Here is a 24,375-nt window from a genome sequence, read left to right as displayed (position 1 = left end):
TTCATATTGATAGGACTTTAAGTAAAGATTTTCATATTTCTGTAGACTACAATTGATGAAAAGAAGATAAGATAAATAGAAATAGTCTTTCTGGCTTGGAGCCTGCAGAGATATTTTCTTTGATCTTTGTAGTGATAACAATAGATTAAAGGAAACTAGCATGTTATTGGTTGCTATGAGGTATAGAATTGGAACTTTTTTAGATTACTATTTGGGAAACAATGCTTTCCTAGCAAGTTTTTTTGTATCTAATTATTTCTCATAAAGTTTTGTAAATACAGTCTTCAAACAACTTGTACCATAACTAGATGGCAAATCAAATCTATCGAGAAATGTAGCTGCTAGTATGCTATGCTCAGACCTTAATCCAGGAAAGGTTACAAAGTATGTCTGTGAATTTAATTTTTCCTCTAATTATCTTGATGTAGATTCCTGATGTTGTCAACTGCCATTTATTATAGAGGGGAATGGAACTTATGTATTATACTTTAAGGCTTATTCCGCAAGGCACAAAACGCAGTACCGCATTCAAATAGCAGTAGAACATAGCAACCACATCCATTTTTTTTTATCTTGGTTTATTGAAAAAAGATGCATATACAAATTACACAAGTCCTATCAGTACAAAGGCATATTGTTGACCAGAATCATGGCTGACAACATATACAAGAACAAAGGAATACTATGTAAATATCTGAGCTGATAGAAAACATCAAACGTGCCTGAATCACCAGATAAACATGTGTGTGCACATGCATCATAAACAACTCAACCAAAAAGATTATTGATGCGGATTGAAAAGACCACAGTAATTGCGACCTCCCAACATAAGGAGGATCTGGGATCTCTTTGTCACGTCCAGAGAGGGGGATTGCCTGTTGGCAGAGTGACCCCACTGACGTACGATTTAATCTCGTGCGACCTGCCTTTCCTTGGCCCCATGGTCCATAGCGTGGGGGGCACAGGCCCCCCTTCTTCTCCCCTTTTTCCCCTCTACCCTACCCCCCCTCTTCCCCCCCTCTCCCCCTTCCCTTCCCCCTTCCCTCTTCTCCTACACCCTTTCTCATCTACCACTCGCTCTTCTCTCTGCTTCTCTCTGTACCTCATCTCTCTTTCCGCCCTTTCTGTGGTCTCTGTGGGAGACCAACTGTACGAAATGTGGAAAAAGTTACATGCCGGGGAGGGTTTCTTATATGGTACCTAAGAGGGGGGCTACTCTAGTCTGCTGTCTCTCTTGGGGGGACTCACGTTGGCTCTGCCATCCCCGATGGCCCGTCATGGATTTACAGCACTGTTCTTCCTGGACTACTGTTGTTGTACTTGATCTGTCTATGTTGTACTCCTCTATATATAACTTTGTTATACCTGTACCGTTTGTTCTCAGTAAAAATTTGTATTTGCAAAAAAGAAAAGACCACAGTAAGCAATATTAAATACAATAACCCTGCTCTAGTACGCAGGTAATATTCGTTTGTTCACCTAAAGTACCCATCAGAATAACTTGCCACTAAAGGCATAGTACAACGAAACTCCGACCTCCAATTCAATAAGGGGTAGAGAAAATAAATTTGAGTAAGACAAACTCTGGGAGGGAAAGTAACTAAGGTCTAGAATCATAAAATAAATGCAATAAGGAGTCACTCGTGTCCTGTGTATCTAGCCAAGGTCCCCAAATTTTGGTGAATTTTGCTGGGCACCCTCTCGCTTCATAAGTCAGTTTCTATAGTGGGAGATTTTGTTTAATTAGGCACCTCCACAATCCAATATAATACAACACTCTTTTTGGCATAATAAAACGTTAAACGTAAAAAATAAAGCGTGGCCTTAGTAGTAAGCTCAAGATCGTCGAACACACCCAAAAGGCACCATTTGGAGCTGCAAACATTAGGGAGGTTAAAGGTGTCCAAAATGAATGCAATGACCACAGACCAAAATGGTCTGATCTTATTACAGGACCAGACCATATGAAAAAAAATCCCCTTGTTCAGACTTATACTTGTTGCATGTAGGGGTGGCCAGTTTACACAATAAAAATAACTGTTTAGGGGTATAATAATTCTGTGCAAATATTGTGGTTGTATAAGTTAATCCCTAATGGAAATTACTGTGTCAGGTTGTAAACCACATTTCTTTTTAATTGAGGTCTGGCTAAAAAATGATTGTTGATTGGTTGCCATGGATTACTAAACTTTATATTGTTTTGTGAAGTTACATTTTAGCTATTGAATCAGTGATAATTTTGTCATTAATAATGTAATACACAGATTGTTCTTTTTTTTTTTTTTTTTACTATAAACAATGCAATATTGTCTCAGAACAAATTATTTTATTTTCTATATACAAAAGAAGCAATCAAATGAAAAATTAGAGTTTTTTTCTAGTTTGACCAGTGTTTTTTTTTTATAACAAGTTAAAGGTGCACATTTTGTTCTTTAATTCCTTCTGTGGATAAAGTTACTAAAACGTGTCTATTACAAAGCATAGTAAAGTTTTTCACAAATGAAATAAAGATATTGCACTTTTTTGCACTGTCTCACTGAAAAATAGGGAACAAATGAATGATAATGATACAAACTATTAATGGTAAAAAAAAATACAAAAATGGGGAAGGAATGAGTTAGTTAGGTATGAGTAGGATTAACTAAGAATTACCTAAGAGTTAATGAGGAACACCATTTATTTTTTTTTAACTTGCAAGGTTCCTTTAAAGATGAATAATAGGTATGAATTTTTATACAGGGACTGGGTGTAATACACATAACCAAAGTATTTTGAGGAAATTTTGTCAAGCTTAGTACAAAACACTGATAGCTCTGGTCAGAGCTGGTGTACTAACAATCTTGTTAGTATAGCGATCTCCCCCACTGAGCTATTGTATTGTATTCTCACAGGGGGGTGCCCCCCCTACACTGGAACACTCAGATCAGCGCTAGGGAGCCTGATTTTCCAGCATGCACGTCCAACAAAAGCCAGCCAAAGGGCCAGCTTCTGTCAGACCGGCTGCCATACACACAGGTCGAATTTCGGCCGGTTTTTATTGTTGCCTGACATTCAGCCCGTGTGTACTAGGCTTTAGTATATAGCGTGCAAAATGTGTGTCAATAGAATATCTAGCAGATTTTTGCTGAAACAATCCCACCCGGCTAGATTTTCCCCATGTAACACTTGAAGAACCACTTTGATATCCGGTATATCCTACTTACATCCATTAAAGCCTAGTACACACGGACCGAATGTCGGGCAACATCGGATGGTTCAATGAAAACTGGGTGACATTCGGCCCGTGTGTAAGGCAGCCGGTCCGACAGAAGGCAGAATGGCTCCCGATCAGCGATCTCAACCAATGGCTGAGAGTGCTCACCGGAGTGTTCTGGGGTGGATCCCCCTGTCAGAATACAATAGCTCAGTCGGGGAGATGATTGTACTAACATCGGATTGTTAGTACAATGGCTCAAACCAGAGCTGTCAGTTTTTTTGTACTAGGCTTGATACAATTTCATCAAAATACTTTGGCTTGCTTCTGTCGGACGTGCATGCTGGAAACCAGTGGCTGACCAATGGCTGAGAGCATTGACCAGAGTGTTCTGGCGTGGGGCTGTCCCCCTGTCAGAACACAACAGCTGTTAGCTGTGCTAACAACGGATTATTAGTACAGCGGCTGCTATCGGAGCTGTCAGGTTTTTTTCGTTCAACCGCTGGGTTGAACTACAAAAAATGAACAGTGTGTTCTAAAAATTCAATGAGCCTAAACATAGCACAACATAAACAGAATGCATCTTCAGGATAAGGTACTGAGGGATATCAGCACTTATAGAGGCATCGGCTAACTCATATATTACCCTGAACATGAATATTTACCTTTTACTATGAATTCTCAACCTCATTTTCCAATCACCGTTTTTTTCTTTAAATACATATACTGGTCCGCTTCTTGTCCAGTAATATTTTTTCCCAATTCTCCTGTTATGCAACTCCTAAGCTGTTATTTTTTTTTTATTTTTGTAAAGGTGTACAATCTAAAAGGTGTAAAGCTAGTCATACACTGGAAAAATTTAGGTCAAGATTAATCGTTTTTGAAATGTTCAATAGTTAAAGACAAATCAAGGATCGTTTTTGACCCCAGTGAACCAAAAAAAAAAAAAACAGTCAAAAAGGATTTGGATGTATGAAATTCTAACTGTGAATGTGGTTCCCAATCATGAAAAAAATGTACTTATTGCAATGTGTATGTGCTAGAAACATTTTAATCTGGAATTAGAACTCCTTCATATGAGTGATTATATATGGTATGGGAATGTAGAAGAAAACAATGTGTGATCTGAGTCTTTGATACCATTCAAATACAGTGGGTTTGATTTACTAAAACTGGAGAGTGCAAAATTTGGCGCAGCTGTGTATGGTAGCCAATCAGCTTCTAACTTCTGCTTGTTCAATTTAAGGGGTTAAAAATTTCAAATTTTTTTTCTATCTCAATGCATTCTACGCATACGAGGTAAAAAGCCTTCTTTGTGTAGCAGCCCCCCTTAGCCCCGTAATACTTTCCTAAGCCCATTTCTATCCTGCGATGTCCATGAGTGCTTCAGCCCTCCAGGACTCTCTCTCCTAATTGTTTGAGACACAACATTGGTGCCATTGGCTCCTACTGCTGTCAATAAAACTCAGTTAGCCAATCAGGAGAGAGGGGTGTGGCTGAACGGCAACTCAGTGTCTGAATGAACACACGGAGCAGCTTGGCTTGGGTGCCCCCATAGCAAGCTGCTTGCTGTGGGGGCATTCAACAGAAGGGAGGAGCCAGGGACTCCAGCTGGGGACCAGAGAAGAGATAGATCCAGGCTGCCTGTGCAAAGGAGGGAAGTATAACATGTTTGTTATTTTAATAGAAAAAAAATGAGACTTTACAATCACTTTAAGCTTTGACAAAAACACCTGGAAGCTGCACCAGATTTTGCACTCTCCAGTTATAGTAAATTATCCCCAGTTTGTCTTTATAGCAGTCGTTTGTATCATAGAAACCTTTTTGAAGCCACCCTTATAGGTTAGCACCTGTAAAATAACTAATTTAGTGCATCTAGCCTTCCATTCAAAGCTTGAGTAGAGGTTGCACCTTATGTGAACTTCGCTTTACTGTGATATGCTATCTCCGTCTAACAGGTGTCTGGTCAGGCGACAGTATCCTGAATCTGCAGACAGTTCACGGAATTCATCTCCAAATTCAGACATAGCAGGGCTGCCAGCAACAACTGGAATATGTGGTAAGGCTATGTAAATATGTAAACGCTACTGCCAATGTTTTTTATTGAAATTTTTCAGCAAAGATGTAAAACTCAACAGGTACATTGACTGCAAATAGTGTACATTAGTTGTATATTAGTTATATTATACAAATATTCTTAACATGAAGAAACAACATTGTGTCAATATGAACTATTTTCATCACAGAAATCATGAGAGCCCAGACTGGTACACAGTGAGGATATACCCTCTCAGGCCCAGTCATGTTTCATCTCTCCCATCAACAACATGTAGTAGGGGGAGAAAGGGGGATGATACTCTGGTGTTCTGAAGAATAATCAACCACTTCACGAGGGCCGTGTGAATAGGGGGCCAGGTGGGACAAACTGCGTCCCTCTCAACTTTAGCCCTACGTACATCCCCAGGGTACAGAAATGGGCTCGTAATGTACCATGTAATACTGCACATGGCCAAATGGCCTTAGAATGAGAGAGAAAGGAAGGTAGATGGAACAGAAAAATAGAGTAGAGAAACAGAGCAAAGGAGTCAATGCACTCTATCCTGTCAAGAAAAGAAGTAGTGTAAACGTCCTATGAAGCATCCGAGAGATATTTGATCCAGGGGTCCCAGATTTTTTCAGAAAAAAGACAATTCTATCGTTCAAGATCGTCGAAAAGCGTTCATTTACCATGATCAAAGACAATTTAGACTTTACTAGATTGAACTGGATGCCACTGCCATTTTCATAAAAGCCTGCAACAATTATAGGTGTATAGTTCAGTTCTAGAAGGTGAACAAGCTGGGATGGATTTCCCATTGAGCATAGCAGTGGGAAAGGAAATGAGGTGACATAATAATAACATTGCTATGTAATAATGTGAGATAAATTATAATAATTTATCTCACATTATTACATAGCAGCGCGTAAAATTACGGATTACACATTATATTATAGGCACCTGCACTTTAAACTTCCAGCAGCAGCTATACTTATAAAATTAGATTTTATCATATTTATTCACTTATTTATTCACTTATTTTTATACCATAAGTGCGAGGACACAAACCGCTTTCACATAATAAAAACATTATTTACACATTGTCACTATTCTCTTAGGCTGGGTTCACACATATGCCGGCCCAGTGCATTTGTGTTCAACGGTTGAGGTGGGATTCAGGTGCGAATTTTTACCAGGTGCGACCCAAAAACGCACAGGACCCTTTTCAAAACCGCTGCAACCCCGCACATGTGTGAGCCGGCTCCATTGAAAGTCGGTCACATTCACATTTTATGCGAATTGGATGTGGTTAAAAATGCATCTATTTTGCATATGTGTCAACCCAGCCTTAAACAGATAAGAAGCAGGAAAATGAAAAAATCTTTTTTGTAATGGTGGTGATTCAATCAGCGTGGGGTTGGTTTGAGAGCCAATGGCTGTGTGCCTATCCACTCTGTTGATGGAAGTCCAGTCCTGTGTACAGGGTATTCTTACTGTCCTTATTACAAGGTGCTGCTATTAATTGGATCAGAAGACATTTTTAGAATAACTGAAGCAGTGATACACTGTAATATAAAGCTCTAATTCCAACCATCTAGTTTTATTGCTGCAGTGCGGTTTTCATATAATAGGTTCAATATGTAACATTGGAAGTGCACAATATTTTTTGAACTGAATAAGACAATAGGCAGCTTTATCCTACCAAATGTGAGCCATTCCAAACTTGATCTGTAAGCTAAAATTTCAAAAACACTTTTTGTTGTTAAATATTATAACTAGGATGTGCCATTTTGTGCTTTAGCTCTTCAGCTCATTGCCAGTGAAACTGCGGTGCTCATACTGTTACCTCTGCAGCCAAATATCATTATTTTACACTTTGAAATGTAATTTTTGCTCTTCTCTAGCTAAATGGCAGCCATGCTCTTATGGGATGCCTAACTCTGTGTACTGTTCCTTGTTGATAATCATTTACCTCTGACCTGGCAGGCTTTTTGAATTTAAACTGGTGGTCTTGGTAATGACGTTCCTTGTTAGAAAACATGATGTAAAAGATCTACAAGCCTCCAGCATTTAATTACAAAATATTATATGAATTAATATGTCTTTAAAATTTGAGCCAGTGATTGAAGTTTTATTGAAAGATAAGTAACAGTGGTTGTTAGAGGGGAATATATATATATATATATATATATATATATATATATATATATATATATATATATATATATATATATATATAGTATATAACATGTCCAAACTTTATAAAAAAAAATGTTGTAGGGCCCAATGACACCAACCTCCATCTCCATCTCCATGCAATCCAGCTTCAAATTTTTTAGGACTTACTTACTGGTTTCACACCCATCTGTAGAGGCAACTGGACTAAACCTAAATTAACTCTTTCCAAAGTAACTTCCAAATGCTACTGTTACTTAGCTAAACCATTATGAAGCCCAACAGTACTTGACCCTACTCCAAAAAGAGGGTCTACTATGAATATAGTTACAAGAATGAAAATTTCAGCAGGAGTGTCCTTTAAGAATCCTTTTTTTGGATTTAAAATATAGCAATACTAATTCATAAATAGAGTAACTATGTAATAGACTACAACACGTATTAACGTTTAACACGGGCCAAGTGTATTTGTGTAAGATCAACCAAATTCAATGGGTTTTTATAACTGCGTTGTTAAGATTTTTTGCCTAATTCTCTGTACCGGTAATAGGGTCACTGAGACAGGAAGTGAGAAGCATTCTCCCCAAGGGAAAAAAACAATAAAAAAACTTGACAGAGATCCTAACTATCCACTATCCAAAACTATTAAAACAAAGGGAGATAAGGGGGAATAGGGAAATTGTGGGACTTCAAATGAGACTCGTGCAATTGAATCTCCATCCCTAAATGCAATAAAAAGGAAAGGAACACAATGGTGTTCAAAAATGGTTATATAAAGTCCCAACCATTTTTGAACACCATTGTGTTCCTTTCCACTATCCAAAACTTACATGTACAGCAAGAGTTAAAACAAGACCCAAGAATCATGTATTAATATAGAGATACATTTCACACATAAAAACGAAACATCAACAAGCTTGTAAGATTAGTCCTGAAAAATATAATTCCAACTTGCGAAAATGATATTGGAAGAGCTCTATGTTTAGACTCTGGTGCCTGTCTAATCAGCTTTCTTTTTTAAGAAGGTCACAAAGCAGATAAGAATAAGCTGATTATTTGGTTTCTGTTATAAGTTGTTTTTGTGTTTGGTCTGCGGATAATAATAAAAAAAAAAGCCTGTTTCTTTCAGACCAATTTCAGTCTCTAAAGCCTGTTAACCATATACTCTATGTGCAGAACGGCATTAAACCATTAATGTCTATTTTCTTTGCCTTACTTATATAAAGCTGGTGACCTTGGCTCGCTGTCAGTACTGTCAGACGAAAAATGTAAGGGGCACACCATAACATAATTTTGCCACAACAAACATAGAAAAGCTTATGACAAACACCTAGGGATATCATAAACCGCCATATAGTAGCAAACAGCATCCCCTTATATCACGCCTAAACCAATAAGCCCCCCTGTTTTATTCCCTATATCATACCCAATGACAGTTTTTTTCAAAAACCTTTTTCTCCCCCTGTAACATAATTTTACCTTGAACATGACATGTGTGTTTTTCATTGGGTATCACCCATCCCTGCCCACCAGATACCCCCCCTGACTGGATAGTCCCTTGATCTTCTTGTTGTAATTAATATTGCTGTTAAATACTATTGATTACCTATAATCTATAATCTTCATTATTCCTTTTATTACTTATCTCATCATTATTATTATTATTTTTGTATTACTATGTATGATATGCCGAATACATTGTGACCAACACAGTTTCATTCGCCCGGGACTGAAGTATTCCCTCCTTGTTTTCTCAAACCCACCCGGCACAGGTAACCCCAGAGTTTAAACACTCTGGGGACTGACAGAGAGTTTGGGGGCTGTACCCTCTAAGGTCTCGTTCTCACTCCTGTGTCGGCGGCTACGGAACAGCTTGCTATGCCCATTACGTCACGAGCGGGGTGCTCGCGCAGTCCATCTGCGCGCACATCGCGCCCTCATGCCGGCCGGGAGGCCGGGTCGGCGTCGAGGTGCGCGCGCATCGCGTCCACACGCTGGCCCGGACGCCGGGTCGGCGTCATGACGTACGGATGCGCTAGTGCGCATGCGCAGATGGGTATATATAGCCGGGGATTTTAAACAGGGCGCCACTTCCCTCCAGTTGAGGGACGGTACGGACGCCCAGGACACGCTACCTTGGATACCATTGCTACCCCAGCCCTACAAATCGTAAGTTATCATCCAACAATGCTACATTTTGCATTGTTGGATGTACTCTTTCCTTAAGTGCTTAAACGCCTGTTTCCCAAGGCTCACTAGCACAACTTTCTTTACCAGGGAACAACCGGAATTCCTGACCAGGGCCCCCCCTGCTGTTTGAATCCGGAACTTCCTCAAATGTAAGTTTCAATATGCCCACACAGTGGTCCAATTAAAGCAATTATATATCACCGTCAACACAATCTACAATCTGTTTCATAATGCAGGCTGAATTAAAGAAAGAACATACCTTCCACAGGCCTTCCAATTTACATTGGACCATTAAACTGAGACCTCTATCACTGGTCAAAATTAACTGTAAAGGCCCGTACACACGTACCGATCGTCGGCATACAAACGTCGGTGGACGAAGGATCTGCCGATTGTACGCGTGTTAGTATGGTGCCTCCGACAGATGTCTGCGCACAATCCGCGGACAAAAGTCTTTCGTGCAAACATGAAAATATTTGTATGCCGACACCAGAACGGACGATTGTTCGCCTGTCAGTACACAATTCGGCCGACAGACCGCAGATTTGCAAGACTGGGCATGCTCAGAAAATAGAAAACACAGGGAAAGTTAACCATTACATGACATCACTTCTGCAGTCGGCGGACAAAATTCTTGTGCTGTCCTTGTGCTGTCTTTGCACTTTTCAGCAGACACCGACATCCCGGGGAGAAAAGAGGAACATTTGTAAGCCGACCATCGGTACGTGTGTACGGGGCTTCAGTGACAAGCACTATTTACTATAGTGGTGTAAAGCAAAGTTAAACCATTTTTTGACCCAATATGTCACATTTTCAGGCCAATCAGAAGGGCATTCCTCTTCCTCATATACATCAAGCATTTTCTACGCTATGTAAGTCTGCTCAATATAATTTCTCTTTATCCACATCAAAGTTGTTTGGCACCACCATCACTGCCTCAATTATATTTTCACAGATAGCAAATTTCTATAAATCCTGTGTGATTAGCTTTGGGAAAGCAGTGGGAATACTAAAGCCTGGGATGTGACTGTTCAATCACATGTACGTGCATATTTCTTTATTCACTATTTTTGCAAATAGTGTTATATTATATTCCTTAACATATACTCACTATATTTTTTCAGATATGGTGAACTCTCCCCCCTTCCTTGATAAAGGCAATATACCAATAATAATGCCGAAACGCGTTGGAAGTTTGTAAAGACACTCTCTCTCAATAAGCTCATATGCATGAGCATTAAGTAGACAGAGTTCTTAAAGTCACCATTCACATTGTCACCTCTTCATTACTACTTCACTCCTTCACATGGGTCTATAACCCATTGGCACTAACTGTGTTATATTGTTTGTACAATTATTATGCTATCAATACATAATTTTTAAATAAATTGTATATAAAACACACTATCTGACTGAGCCCATAAAGTCCCACCTTCTTTGACCTGAGGCACCAAATCTTGTTCTAAAATGTTTCTTAGGGACGTTGGCTACACCTACTAACCTAGGTATCAGGGATCAAATCTTTTACGCAAACAGCATTCTTAACTCTGAACATTGCTAGCTATTTCTGATGGGCTGTTGAGTAATGGTAAGCACCAACTTCTTGAAAAATGGACCTTGAGAGAAGTCTAATTGTTCTCTTTGCTATGGAGCAGAAAGCAGATGAAAGGATCAAAGTGACAAATATGTGCCATTATTTCTATCATGCAACAATTGCCCCAGGTCTTGAAGTCCCAACAAGATTGAGAATAGACAGAGATCTCCCTGTCCCTAATGTTAGGGAGATATCCACCAACCTAGGGCAGCTTTACAGTTACAGTTGTTCTCATGTCACCTGCTGTAACCTTTATGATGGGTGAACAGTACTCTTTAAGCCTATTGACAGGGACAGATGTCCCAAGGATCCTGGTGAAACAGTTTGTAAGGGCTTTATGTGTTCCAGTAGACTTACATAGAGGGTTTTCGGCCAGGTAGGACCAAGTGAAGTACCTCAGTCCCTGTCAGGAGCCTTGCGCCCTGGGGGATCAGGGTTAGGGCCTCTCCTCTTCGGAGGAGGTACAATTAAGAAGTAGGCAATCGCACACCGACTTTAAAGTAGAAAACGATAAAATCCATTTATTGATTTATTGAAAGTCCAAAAAATCCATAGTGACAAACCAGAGACAGGAGACAATATAGTTGACACGTTTCACGAAATTATATTCGCTTAGTCATAACCGTCATAATCTTCGGAGGAGGTCTTTGTGCACTTTTTGTGTTTCTCACGTTTTGCGTGTGTGCACTTTTTTATGCATCGGGTGTAGCTTGAGTGTGTTTCACACACCACAGGCTTTAAGAAAAATAAAATAAAATGTAGACTTACATAGAAGATTTTAAGGTTGATTTACTAAAGAGTGGTCAATGTTCACTTTGCAATGTAAATTTCACATTCTACATTTGAAGTTGAATAACTAAAAGAGTAGGGGCTGTTCACTCAGCAATATGAATGTTAGAAATAAGGTGAACCTGTATTTTCTTTGAATGCCCAATTTTGTGCTAGCAACAATCCTATTGTTTTTTAAATTTCCCAGTCAAATAATGGGGTATACATTGAGAACACGTTATGCCTGATTTACTTTCCCTTTGCAATGTAAAAATTCTTTACTCTAGTAAATAGACTTCTAGCATAGAGAATGTTAACTTGATGAATAAGGACTCATGAACAGGGGTGTATTAAAATTCTGCCTTCTACACTCAATCTTTCTGCAAGAAGCTGGCAGAAAAATCCAGCATAAAAAAATGCATAACATTTTGAGGTGTATGTGTGGAAACTCTATTCTATTGGTTAGAATAATCATTTATAATAGCCACTAGATTAAGCTTAAGGCCTGGTTCACACCTATGCAGGTTGTAGTTTGCATATTCCACATGCATTTTGCATTTTTTAATATACATTTTTGATCCATTGAAGTCTATGGAACCAAAATCAGAAGAAAGTCCTTGACCCTTTCCATAAAATGCACAGATGTGAAATTGACCCATAGGAAACCATGTTAAATGGAATGTAGTGTTTTTATGCAAAATGGAAAATGCACAAAAAAGAGCACAGATGTGAACCAGGCTTAAGTGCACATGTGCACCTTTACAAGTTTGCATGTGTAAGTGAGAAATTTATGCCAGTAAGCCCCTCTCTGCGCACAAATTTGGGAGTTTTTTATGCCCTAAACGCTGTAAAATATGGATCTTAATGCCACAAGTCGCATGGATACACTGGCTGAAATAAAGCTGCACTAAGAGGCAATACAAAATGAAAAAATGCCTCTGAAAGTGGTGTTCTTTTCTTCTGTTTGTGTGCATGAAGCCAAAGGTCCCTTTTACATGGGGCTAACTCAGTTTTGATAAGCAGGGGATCTACCTGCTGACTTCCTCCTGATCAGAGCAGAGTGGGCAGATGACAGGTTCGTGTCTACTCAGTTTTTGCAGAGCGGACAAGGACAGAGCCCGCTCTGCTCTATGGATGGCCGGGAGTAAAAGGACTCCACTGTCCATTTATACCTGACTTCCCTCTGATCCAATCCAATGAAAAGATATAAAAAAACTTTTGTGAGATACTGTAGGTGATGATTTACCAAAGACAATCAGACTGCTCACTTTGCTAGGATATTACACTTTGAAAGGTATTTTTTTTTCCAGAGCTTAGTGAATGAGGCAAAGCTCTGCTGATTTCATCATCCAGTCTTAAAAATGTACCTTGCAACATTCTAAATTTAGTGTTTTTAGCAGGAGTAAAAATAAAAGTTTTGATTTTCTGATTAAAGCAAAACTGAAATTGATAAATAGTATGTTTTTCCCCACTGGACCCCTTGCCTTCCAGCTAATGAATATATTTATGGACATATGAGCTGAGCTGGGCACATGCATCCCGCTGGATATAAAAGACGCTGCTAAAATCCCTAGCCAGGCCAACGGTTTTTTTTTTCGTTGTTCATCTCCTGGATGGTGGGGCTGGGGGAGGGAGCATAAACATAAATCTTATTTCAATTACACCGAAAACTAAGAAAGTAAATCTACATTATGCTTCAAAAAAAAAAGCCTTTCAAATATCAATCATAAATATATAACCTGTGTAGAAGTAGTGAAGTGATTATTCTTTTAGACATTGGACCAGTACTAATCTTTTGTTATGACTATTGTTATTTCTCTAGGTGGCTTTTCAGAGACATACGCTGCTCTATGTGACTACAACGGTGTGTGTTGCAGAGAAGAGGTGCAGTGGGTAAGCAAATCCCATGAAACTGAAACATCAAGCCGGCAGCTAAATAAAAGTTGAACCACAGTGATGCTGACTGTGTTACCTGGCAAAAGATTAAAAATTGCCTTCATCTAGTCTTGTGATTTGCACTGCACACATAGGAAGCTAATTCATAGCCTGGTAAGCAGACAGGAGGCAGAGAGATTATCTAGGAGCCTGCAAAACTTCACTAGAAATGCAGAGTGTTAGCTACCTGGTTGTATAGTGTGGCAGACCATATGGATCATAAAGTTTGCCAAACATTCCCAAAGCATTTAGTGGGTTAATAGTAAACATATTGGTATTTCGACTTTTTTTTAATTCTTTATTTTTCATTTTTATAACAGAGTGTGAGGGATTAGCTCGGTGGTAGGCGTGGATGACCCCTTTGGGGTGCGTTTTCACAGAGAGATAGCCGAGCAGCCGAGCAGTGGTTGCAAACAACACTTTGTTTTATTCATGCAATTTACTTCACACAATTGCAAGCCTCAAAACAGCCAAAATAAAATAAAACAAAATAAATCCTTGCCACTGTGGGCGGCTACCTTCTCACACACTGGAAACTATCTAATGAAGTCTGTCCCCAACCTACTGTTGGGCCGACTTGGCTGATCACACAGCAGACTCTCAATAGTCCATGTTTTATCTCTTCACAATTGCACAGTTCATCTATTTCTTCCCACATAGAAATAGTTCATTTAACATGTCCCTTTTCCTCTTCATATGGAACATGTCCCTTTGTCTCTTCACACTCTTCACATTGAACACAGTTCATTTACTTGTTTATTGGCTTGCCTCTTCACATGGCAAACATTCCTTTATTTCTTTCCACATAGAAATAGTTTCTCTTCTCACCTTGAGACGTCTTCACACTTGGTTACCCTCCTTAGCGCATATCACTTCAGGGGGTCTTCTCCAATGCTCACCAGCTTGTCGGGAGGCACACATCTGACTGTCCTCCTTCTCCCAGCCCACATGGCTTCAGGAGGCAGCAGTCCTTCTCCCATGCCCACACGGCGTCGGGAGGCACACGTATCTCTGTCCCCCTCTCCCAGCCCACACGGCGACAGGAGGCAGCAATCCATTAGACTTTCTTTGGACAATTATAGAGGCCTTCATTTCCTCATTCCGAACAGCTGAAGGCCTTTCAACTTCTTTACACCTTCCTGCTGCCTTTGGCAGCCGACACCCTATAGTAATTAGTGAACTTTCCAAAGCAGGTGGGAATGTGTCTCCTCTTTGTGACTACATTCCCAGATTTACCTGACATCCTGTCACATACCCCCCCCCCCCTCTTGTTTCAACCCTAGGGTTGGGACACAGATTTCCAGACACGCATGTGTCAAGCACTGCTGACTCTCACTGATAAGTCTTCTATTATCCTCACGCTGACGGATGAAACTGTTTCTGTCATCTTCATTGACAGACCTCTCATAAATGCCACAGTTTGTCTCTCATCTCATATACACATTCTTCAACTGCATTTTTGGCATCATTTTGCTCCTTCTCGTTTCTGTCATCTTCATTGACAGATTTCTCATAAATGTCAGACACCTTGTCCCTCATAGCCGTCTGTCCAATCCACCATGGAGGACCGTGATCCATAGGCAACTCAATTGGGCTAGTCTTAAAGTCTTCAACATTCTTAAGACGCCTCTCTCTGCAATCAACAAATGATTTCCACAACACTTTGTGAACCTCTGCTTCCCTTGGTTTTGTTCCAAGTAGGGACTCTTGACATCCCTCTGTGACTTGAGTTGCCTCTAAATACAGCTGTACACAATCATTGACTTTTTGTTTCTTGAGCTTAGCTTGCTCTAAGATGCTGTGCAGAGGGTCTTTCGTTTGCGACAACAGGCGGTCACACATTTCTTCAAAGTGACCCCTGTTCATTTTTCCAGCGACATCATCAACTTTCCTTCCACCAACACATGGGTCAAAGGCAACAACACAGTCTATTACAGGTTTCTTCAATGCACGTTCTGCTGAACTATTTGACCGCTCAAGGTCACCTAGTTCCTTTTCTTTATCTGAACTCCCCATGGAATGCATCTCAAGATCACGATCAAACTTTTGCCACCTGTCTTTCACCAGTTCCATTTTGGAAATATTCCCTGAAAGGCACTTGAAATTCATTTGCTTCACGTTTTCACCAACAGCCTTAGTTTTATCCACTAGGTGGCGTTTGCTTTTTTCTCCCAGATTTATATCACTTGCTTTAGTTTTCTCTGCTTTAGTTTTCTCCACTAGGTTTTCAGCCTGAACTGAGAAATCATCACATTTCTTACACAACTCTTTTGTTTGCTAAAGCTCTAATGATACATTTTCCAATGCTTGAAGTTTTTGAAGGAACGGTTTATTCCAAAGGGGTGATTCAAGCCACATGTCATCACATTTCTGAGGCTCACTCAGGACAGACCCCAAAACACTGATCCTTTTAAAAACTACATCAGGCACACTATCCCCTCTTTGGGACAGATCCTCTGTTGCCTGTAATTCCTCTTCCAGTTCCTGCAACGGAATCTTCATCTCTTCTACTTGCTGTTCTAAGGCTCGCTTAGACTTTTCTAGCTCCTGAACGCTTTTCACAACATCATCCTTGGAGCTGACCAAATCTTCCATTTCTGTACACAGCTGTTGGTTAACTCTTTCTAGTTCAACCTTACACTCTAGAGCTTCCTCCAAGGAGTGAGCCAAGAACAGGGCTTTGCTCTCATTATCACGCGCCTCCGTTTTTGCACGGTCGCGTTCTTCTGCATATTTTGCAGACACAGTCTTCTCCTCACCAAGCATCTGATCAAACTTCTTTTTCACATTTTCAACACACTCTAATGAACCAACGCTTTCTTCCATGCGTTTTTTCAGATCTCCTATCTGAGCTTGCAATGTTGTGACTTGCTCTGATAGGTTTTTCTTTGCTTCCTCCTCCTCTTTTAATTGTTCCAGGAAGCCATTTTTCTCATCTTCCATTTGTTTGAGCTTTGTGCTCAAACTCAGCCTTTGACACCTCTCTTCCTGTAAGAGTTCCTGCGTGTCTTGCAGCTGCGATTCCAAGATAGAAAAATCTTCCGCAATTTCTCTAGATTTGCTGTCTGCTTGAGAAAGCTGATTTGTGACACTGTCCAACTCAACCTGCAGTCGGTTTGCCTTCTCTGACAGCTTAGCACACAATCGGTCACCCTCTGACACCTTAACTTGCGTTTCCAGAAGCTGTGCCTCTACTTTTTCCCTCTTATGTTCACAATCTCCTTTTCCCTGCATAAGAGCTTTCACCTCATTGGCTAGCTTCTGGGAATGAGACTGTAATTCTGCCACACAGGCTTCTTTCTCCTTTAACTGCTGCTGGAAACGTTGGGCTTCACCTTTCCAACTTTCACAGTCTGCACGTAATTCATCTACCACATTGCTCAAAGTGGTGAGCTCATATACAGTACTTAACAATTTAGCCTCTCTCTCACTTTTCTCTTTGTCGCTGAGAGACAATGTTGTTTTCAGAGCAACATTCTGTTCCTGCGCCCCCTGCAGGTCTATTTTTGTAGCTTCCAAACACTGAAGACTTTTTTCCAGCTGATTACGCAACTCCAACATTTCACACATACTTTGCTTCTGCAAAGTCTGAATTTCACTTTCCTTTTCCATGAGGATGGTATCTTTCTCCATTATGGTCTCTCTGCGTTTGTACAACTCAGAAAAAAGAAGAGCAGTGGATTCTTCCCACTGGAACACCTGAGCCTGCACGTTTCTATGCTCCATCCTAAGCAACTCCAGGGCTCGTTCCTTTTCTTCCATTTTCCATTTCAAGGCATCCAACTCAGCCCTGCACACATACTCGGTTTCCTCCAAACCGATGGCCTCCATTTGCTGCTGGCGTCTCTGTTTCCAGCCTGCCATGCTCTCTTGGTGAGCCTTTTGTTGAGCTGCAAAGCTCCGCTGTTTCAGCATCTCCCCCACTTTGAGTTTACTTTTCATCTGAGCACACTGCGTCTCCATAGCAGTTTCATCAGTGTTGCTAGGGACAACAACCTTCCTCTTTAGTAGACTCTCTTTAGGCATGGATGGGGCTGGTTCAGACGGTAGCATCCCCTCCATCCATAGAATCCGGTCTCTCATTTCATCTATCTTTTCATTTTTCAGGCGTTTGGATCGCCCCATCTTCAATAACTCCACAAACAAATTTTTCACAGTCCAGCAAAAAATTTTCAGACCACTGTCTCTTTAACACATGCAGTTTTTCTCTCTCTTGCAAGATCTCTTTTCCTGCGCACACAGTTTGTGCAGTCCCTTGCACCAGACACAACAAAGTTCATCAAAAATTTTGAGACTACTGTCTCTTTAAAACACTTTTTTTTTTTTTTCAGGATCTTCTCTCCTGCACACATAGATTGTGCAATCTCGTGCACCAGATAAAGTTCATCAAACATATGCACTTATTGCAGGGATATCTGCTTCTGCCCACTGCATACCTCCACCATATGTGAGGGATTAGCTCGGTGGTAGGCGTGGATGACCCCTTTGGGGGTGCGTTTTCACAGAGAGATAGCCGAGCAGTGGTTGCAAACAACACTTTGTTTTATTCATGCAATTTACTTCACACAATTGCAAGCCTCAAAACAGCCAAAATAAAATAAAACAAAATAAATCCTTGCCACTGTGGGCGGCTACCTTCTCACACACTGGAAACTATCTAATGAAGTCTGTCCCCAACCTACTGTTGGGCCGACTTGGCTGATCACACAGCAGACTCTCAATAGTCCATGTTTTATCTCTTCACAATTGCACAGTTCATCTATTTCTTCCCACATAGAAATAGTTCATTTAACATGTCCCTTTTCCTCTTCATATGGAACATGTCCCTTTGTCTCTTCACACTCTTCACATTGAACACAGTTCATTTACTTGTCTCTTGGCTTGCCTCTTCACATGGCAAACATTCCTTTATTTCTTTCCACAAAGAAATAGTTTCTCTTCTCACCTTGAGACGTCTTCACACTTGGTTACCCTCCTTAGCGCATATCACTTCAGGGGGTCTTCTCCAATGCTCACCAGCTTGTCGGGAGGCACACATCTGACTGTCCTCATTCTCCCAGCCCACATGGCTTCAGGAGGCAGCAGTCCTTCTCCCATGCCCACACGGCGTCAGGAGGCACACGTATCTCTGTCCCCCTCTCCCAGCCCGCACGGCGACAGGAGGCAGCAATCCATTAGGTTTAGTTTTCGTTGGACAGCTTGTAGTCAATTGACACTTCCTATAGATCTCAAACTGACAGTCCATACAGGAGTACTGGCACAGATCTGTAGGCTGAGCTGTAGGTGTCTGCAGTAGCCTGACATTGCACCCGCAATCCCACAATCACAATGCTCTGCAGGCTTCTGTGAAAAAGATAATAAATGCACATTTCTTTCCTGCAAAAAAATGTGCATTTATTATTTTTTCATAAAGGTGTACTTATCCTTTAACAGTATAATCTAAAGGGCAAACAAGAAATCATAACCAACGTCATTTCCATGTATTTAGTCTCACAGTATGACCCAAGACTGGTTTCTGTTAGAAGAGATGAATTCTCTAGATCCTAGATATCAACTGAAACTTGTGCACTACTATCTATGTATGAGGTAACCTAGATACCACTTATTCCACTTACAAACCATTACACAGAGCACTAGAGTTGAGTGGATTCTCTCAAAACGCAAAAGAGAAAATCCTACTGAGGAACCCCAAGGAGAAAGGAACAGAAAAGTAAGCCCCTGAGAGAGAGGACAAGTAAGAGTAGAAACAAAAAGGGTGGGTGGTATTACTGGGGAAGAGGAAATGTGTTTAGGGATTTGAGAAGGGAGAATAAAAACTTCAAACACTTGCTATCAGAGCTCCAAATTCAGAAAAGCTAGTAAAGTCCAACCAATACAACCATAATCTGCGAAATTGGTTATCTCCATGTTTGAAGAGGCCAAGACATCTTCCATAGTTTTGACCTCATTAACTTTGGAGATCCAGACTCTGATGGGAGGAGGGGTCATCTGTTTCCTGTAAAAGGGAATGCACAATTTAGCTACATTCAAAAAATATATCAAGAGTGAACGTTTATGCTGCTTTGCTGACAGAGGTGTAAGGTGGAGGAAGAAGGCCACGGGGTTGTCTCCAAGGCAAACATTTGTCTGTTTGAAAAAAAATGTTTCTCACCTGGTTCCAAAACTTGTGCAAGTGAATGGGTGTATTTCAGCTTTTAACCACTTTACCACCAGAGGATTTTGCTGTCTTATGTCCAAGCCACTTTTTGCGATTCGGCACTGTGCAACTTTAACTGACAATTGCGCGGTCATGCAACGCCGTACCCAAACAGAGCTTTCTTTTGGTGGTATTTGATCACCTGTGCGATTTTTACTTTTTGTGCTATAAACAAAAAAAGAGCGACAATTTTGAAAAAATAACAATATTTTTCACATTTTTTTATATGAAATTCCCCCCCAAAAAATGTAAAAATCAAAATATTTTATCATTTTAGGCCAATTTTTTTTCTGCTACATATTTTTGGTAAAAAAAAATCGCAATAAGCGTATTTTGATTGGTTTGCGCAAAAGTTATTGCGTTTACTAACTAAGGGAAAGATTTCTGTCATTTTTGGTGTTTTTTTTTTTAACGAGTAATGGCGGCGATCTGCTATTTTTTTTTGCGGGACTGTGACATTGCGGCAGACAGATCGAACCCTTGACTGACATTTTTGACACTTTTGGGGGTACCAGTGACATTACTACAGTAATCAGTGCTATATATATGCACTGTTACTGTAAAAATGACACTGGAAGGGAAGGGGTTAATTTTTATTGGTGATCAAGGGGTTAATGTATGTCTGGTGCTTACTGACGTGTGTGGGGGGAGGTGACTGAGTGACACAGGGACAGATCGCAGGTTCAGCTATGCTGAACCCTGCAATCTAACCCTGCCTGTCACTTAGGAGATCTGCCCGCTTTGTTTACACAAGCGGGCGGATCTCCACACTCGATTCCCCGACGATCGGGGAAGAGCGGCGGTGATCACCGCCACTCCTCCCCTGGCCCGACTCCCGCTGTAACTGAATATATAGCGGGAGCGAGCCTCCGGCGGCGTGCACGTGCCGCCGAGAGAGGGGAATGTCTGGTGACGTAGGTCAACGTCGCCAGACGATAACGAACCACTTTGCCGCAGTACAGTCAACGTGACTGGTCGGCAAGTGGTTAAGGGTTTCAATCCCAAAACACCTGTTTTATGAACCTCTGATGAAAGGAGCCATTGTTTGTTGGTCTTCTCACGGGGCAGTGTAGCTGATTGCACTAGGCTTCACTGAAGTCACTGCTCTGAATCTAGGATATGGCCTGTGATTCAGACAATGCCGGCTTCTGTCAGAAGCAAAGGTTAGCACTTATGCTTTGAAGTGCTCTGGGCCTCCGTTGGAGTCCTAGCCAGGACACTACAAGGAGTATGTCTGGGCTTGCGTGGGGTACTCCAGTTTCCCCCCACACTCCAAAGACATGCAGGCAAGTTAATTGGCTCCTGTCTAAATTGGCTCTAGTATGTGTATGTATACTATGTAGGGATATGTACCTTAGACTGTTAGCTCCTTAAGGGCAGGGACTAAAGTCAATATACAATATACACATGGAAAGCGCTGCATACATTTTCAAATATCTGTAATTTAATAAATTACAAATTCTGTTTAAACTAATGAGATGTCAGCCATATATAGGTAATGATTGGGCAAATGCATAAAAAGCTGTGTCTTTTTTCAGGATGTGGATATGATTTATCACTCTCAGGACAGCCGGGAGTTTAACCTGCAGGACTTCAGCCATCTGGAAAGCAGGTCAGAGGGTCAAGGTAAAAATGCAGTGTGAACATTCATTGGCTGAATTTTTTCCTAGTTACACCATACCTTTTGTGTTTCACAGGGACCTGGCTCTGGTTGTTGCCGCTCTCGCATACAATCAGTATTTTCTCAGGCTCCAGGCCGCAAATCTCAAACTGGTAAACATGGAATAGACTGTACATATTTTCTGGGAAATAATTAGCTTCTGGTCATAGCTGGCTATATTTTTTATGTTGTTTTTTTTTTTTTTTAAATTGTAGGGATCGGAGGTGACAGAGCAGATCCTGCACTGCGTTGGCCGATCGCAGCACCTAGAGGAGCTAATCCTTGAGGACTGCGGACTGAGAGCGTGAGAGAGGGAGACAGAGAAGGAGGGTTATATAGATGGGATACCGAGATAAGGGTAGAGAGGGAGATAGGAACACATGGGGCAAGTTGGGTGGATTCAAAAATAGATTGAAAAATAAGTGTTGTATTCATAGGTGAAGGGACAGGCTTTTGGGTAAAAAAACATGGCCTCTTAAGAGTGACACAATCAAGAGTCTGCTGTTAGGCATATTGTGTGAGGGATTGCCTAGTTTTTAAAGGTACCTGTCTGGAAGGCATTCTCAGAGTGGAATCATTTCATTCAATATGGAGTAAAGGGGAAACTTACACTTGCACTACACGGTCAAAAAGCATGACAAAATGACTGGATAAGTGGGAATTAATAAAGATGGTGTCAGGCTAGTTTTGTTATGTCCAATAGCACAGTACTCCCTCTCTCTCTCACCCCTTATCTCTCTCTCTCTCCATTCCTCCTCTCTCTGTCCCTCTCTCTCCTGCAGTGATTTTGCTCTCCGCTTGGCCTCTGTGTTGGCAGATAACTCAGCCTCCTCATTGCATTCACTGAACCTATCACACAACCCACTGGAAGACCGAGGTAATCCAACTTCTGCGCTGTACATACATGTCAGTGTAATATGCCATGCAAAAATGAAATCATGTCCATCATTTGCTCTCTGCTGGTCATACAATGTTATGAACTCATTAGACAGATTCATTATTAATTTATATTAATTATTATTATTTATTCTTAATCTTGGACTTTATTTCATGCTATCCTTTAGGAATCTCGGCGCTATCTCAGCAGTTTCTTTATTTTCATGCCGGACTTCGGAGCCTCAACCTGAGCAAAACAAATATTACATCTAGAGGTACAAGGGTGACTTTTTGATATTTAATTATGGTAATTAATGGTATTTGCAATGTTTTACTATGTATAAATGGAAACAATGTCAGGAATGGGTGGCTGATGCACTGCAAATGACACCACTGTGCCTGTATAATGTAGTGTATGAGTGTATATTACTGTGGAACTTTCTTTCTGTAGGAGCACTCTCTCTGTGTCAGTCTCTCTGCCAGAATGCTCTCTTCTCCTCCTCGCTGCACTCTCTGACCCTCAGTAAGAACCCTGGACTTCTCGGGAGTGAGGAGACCAATGTGAGACTGCCCCCTAAGAACAAAAAGCAGATATAATGCATGCTTTCATCATTCATCTATCTATCTATCAATACCTAATTTATAGCACAATCTTTCCATTTACTATCTACTTTCTTGCATGCCAACTGGTCGTTTCAACACTATCCCCTATATACTATGCATGTATGCTTGCAAATTATGGAACGTCTTCCTTAAATTTTTTTCATTCATTGTAATTCCCCTGTAATGAGGCCGCTACATGTTATTTAGCGTGCAGTGTTCTTTCTTTAAAATACTCTAGCTGTTTAAAAAACAATACAAATTGGTACTAAATATGTGTAAAATTGAATTTGACTAAAGTTGGCACAAAGTATTTGTTGAGGGATATGCTACAGATGCAGCCTGCAGCAGATATTGCAGTTTGCTAATATATTATTGGCATGCCCTATTTTATTATTGTGTCATATAAACATCTAATTCCATGATTTTGTTAGAAGGTTGGAGAGGCAATAGGTACAGGGGGAGGAAATTACATGGCAATTATATTGGACTGGGCGGCCTACTTGTTTTGTACACAGTGCTAAAGTTTCAGAAGCTTTTCCAGGACGATTGGGTTATTAAGGGGTTAAGGTGCCCTGCTCTGAACAGTTTTGAAGGTAGAAATAGAAATACAAACTTTTTGATATTCAGTTTTGAAGGTAGTTTTCCTGCTGCTGCAAAGAAAGAATAACAGAAATCTCACCATCCACGTCCATGCAGTACATAGGGAGATGGTTCAGATTAGTACTTGAACAGGCAAGAAATATATCACCAACACAGCAGGGAATTCCATAAAATGATCCAATGCTTTATTGATTGATCACATCACAGTAGAAGTTAGCAACGTATCTTTGAGAAGGGCTCACCTTCTCCAAGAAACGTCGCTATCTTCTGCTGTAATGTGATCAATCAATAAAGTGTTGGACACTTTTATGAAGTTCCCTGCAGAGGATAGCGACGTATCTTGGAGAATGGCTCACCTTCTCCAAGAAACGTCGCTATCTTCTGCTGTGATGTGATCAATCAATAAAGCGTTGGGCCATTTTACAGAGTTTCCTGGTGTGTTAGTGACATTTCTTGCCTTGAGGTCTTTCCGGTCTCCAGCCAGTGGTTGCTACAGTACCCACTTACTCCTTAGCCGTTTTCAGAAACGTGTGGGTTGAGGATATTG

General features: G+C 40.7%; 1 protein-coding gene across 4 annotated transcripts in view; it reads left to right on the top strand.

Annotated features, from left to right (window-relative positions):
• The window catches only part of CARMIL3 (capping protein regulator and myosin 1 linker 3), a 166,169-nt gene that overhangs the window by 65,238 nt on the left and 76,556 nt on the right, over positions 1-24,375 (top strand). For all 4 annotated transcript variants that reach the window (XM_082260241.1, XM_082260242.1, XM_082260243.1 and 1 more), the window contains exons 6-13: positions 5,152-5,252; positions 13,781-13,851; positions 21,628-21,701; positions 21,787-21,862; positions 21,965-22,053; positions 22,532-22,626; positions 22,814-22,900; positions 23,077-23,186. In XM_082260241.1, the coding sequence (XP_082116367.1) occupies positions 5,152-5,252; positions 13,781-13,851; positions 21,628-21,701; positions 21,787-21,862; positions 21,965-22,053; positions 22,532-22,626; positions 22,814-22,900; positions 23,077-23,186 (703 nt within the window). The remainder of the gene's footprint in view (positions 1-5,151; positions 5,253-13,780; positions 13,852-21,627; positions 21,702-21,786; positions 21,863-21,964; positions 22,054-22,531; positions 22,627-22,813; positions 22,901-23,076; positions 23,187-24,375) is intronic.

Source organism: Pelophylax lessonae (assembly GCF_965119305.1).
Source record: "Pelophylax lessonae genome assembly, chromosome: 1".
In the NCBI taxonomy this organism is placed as follows: Eukaryota; Metazoa; Chordata; class Amphibia; order Anura; family Ranidae; genus Pelophylax; species Pelophylax lessonae.
The sequence above is the reverse complement of the archived record's forward strand: the minus strand, read 5'-3'. Positions and strand labels throughout refer to the sequence as shown.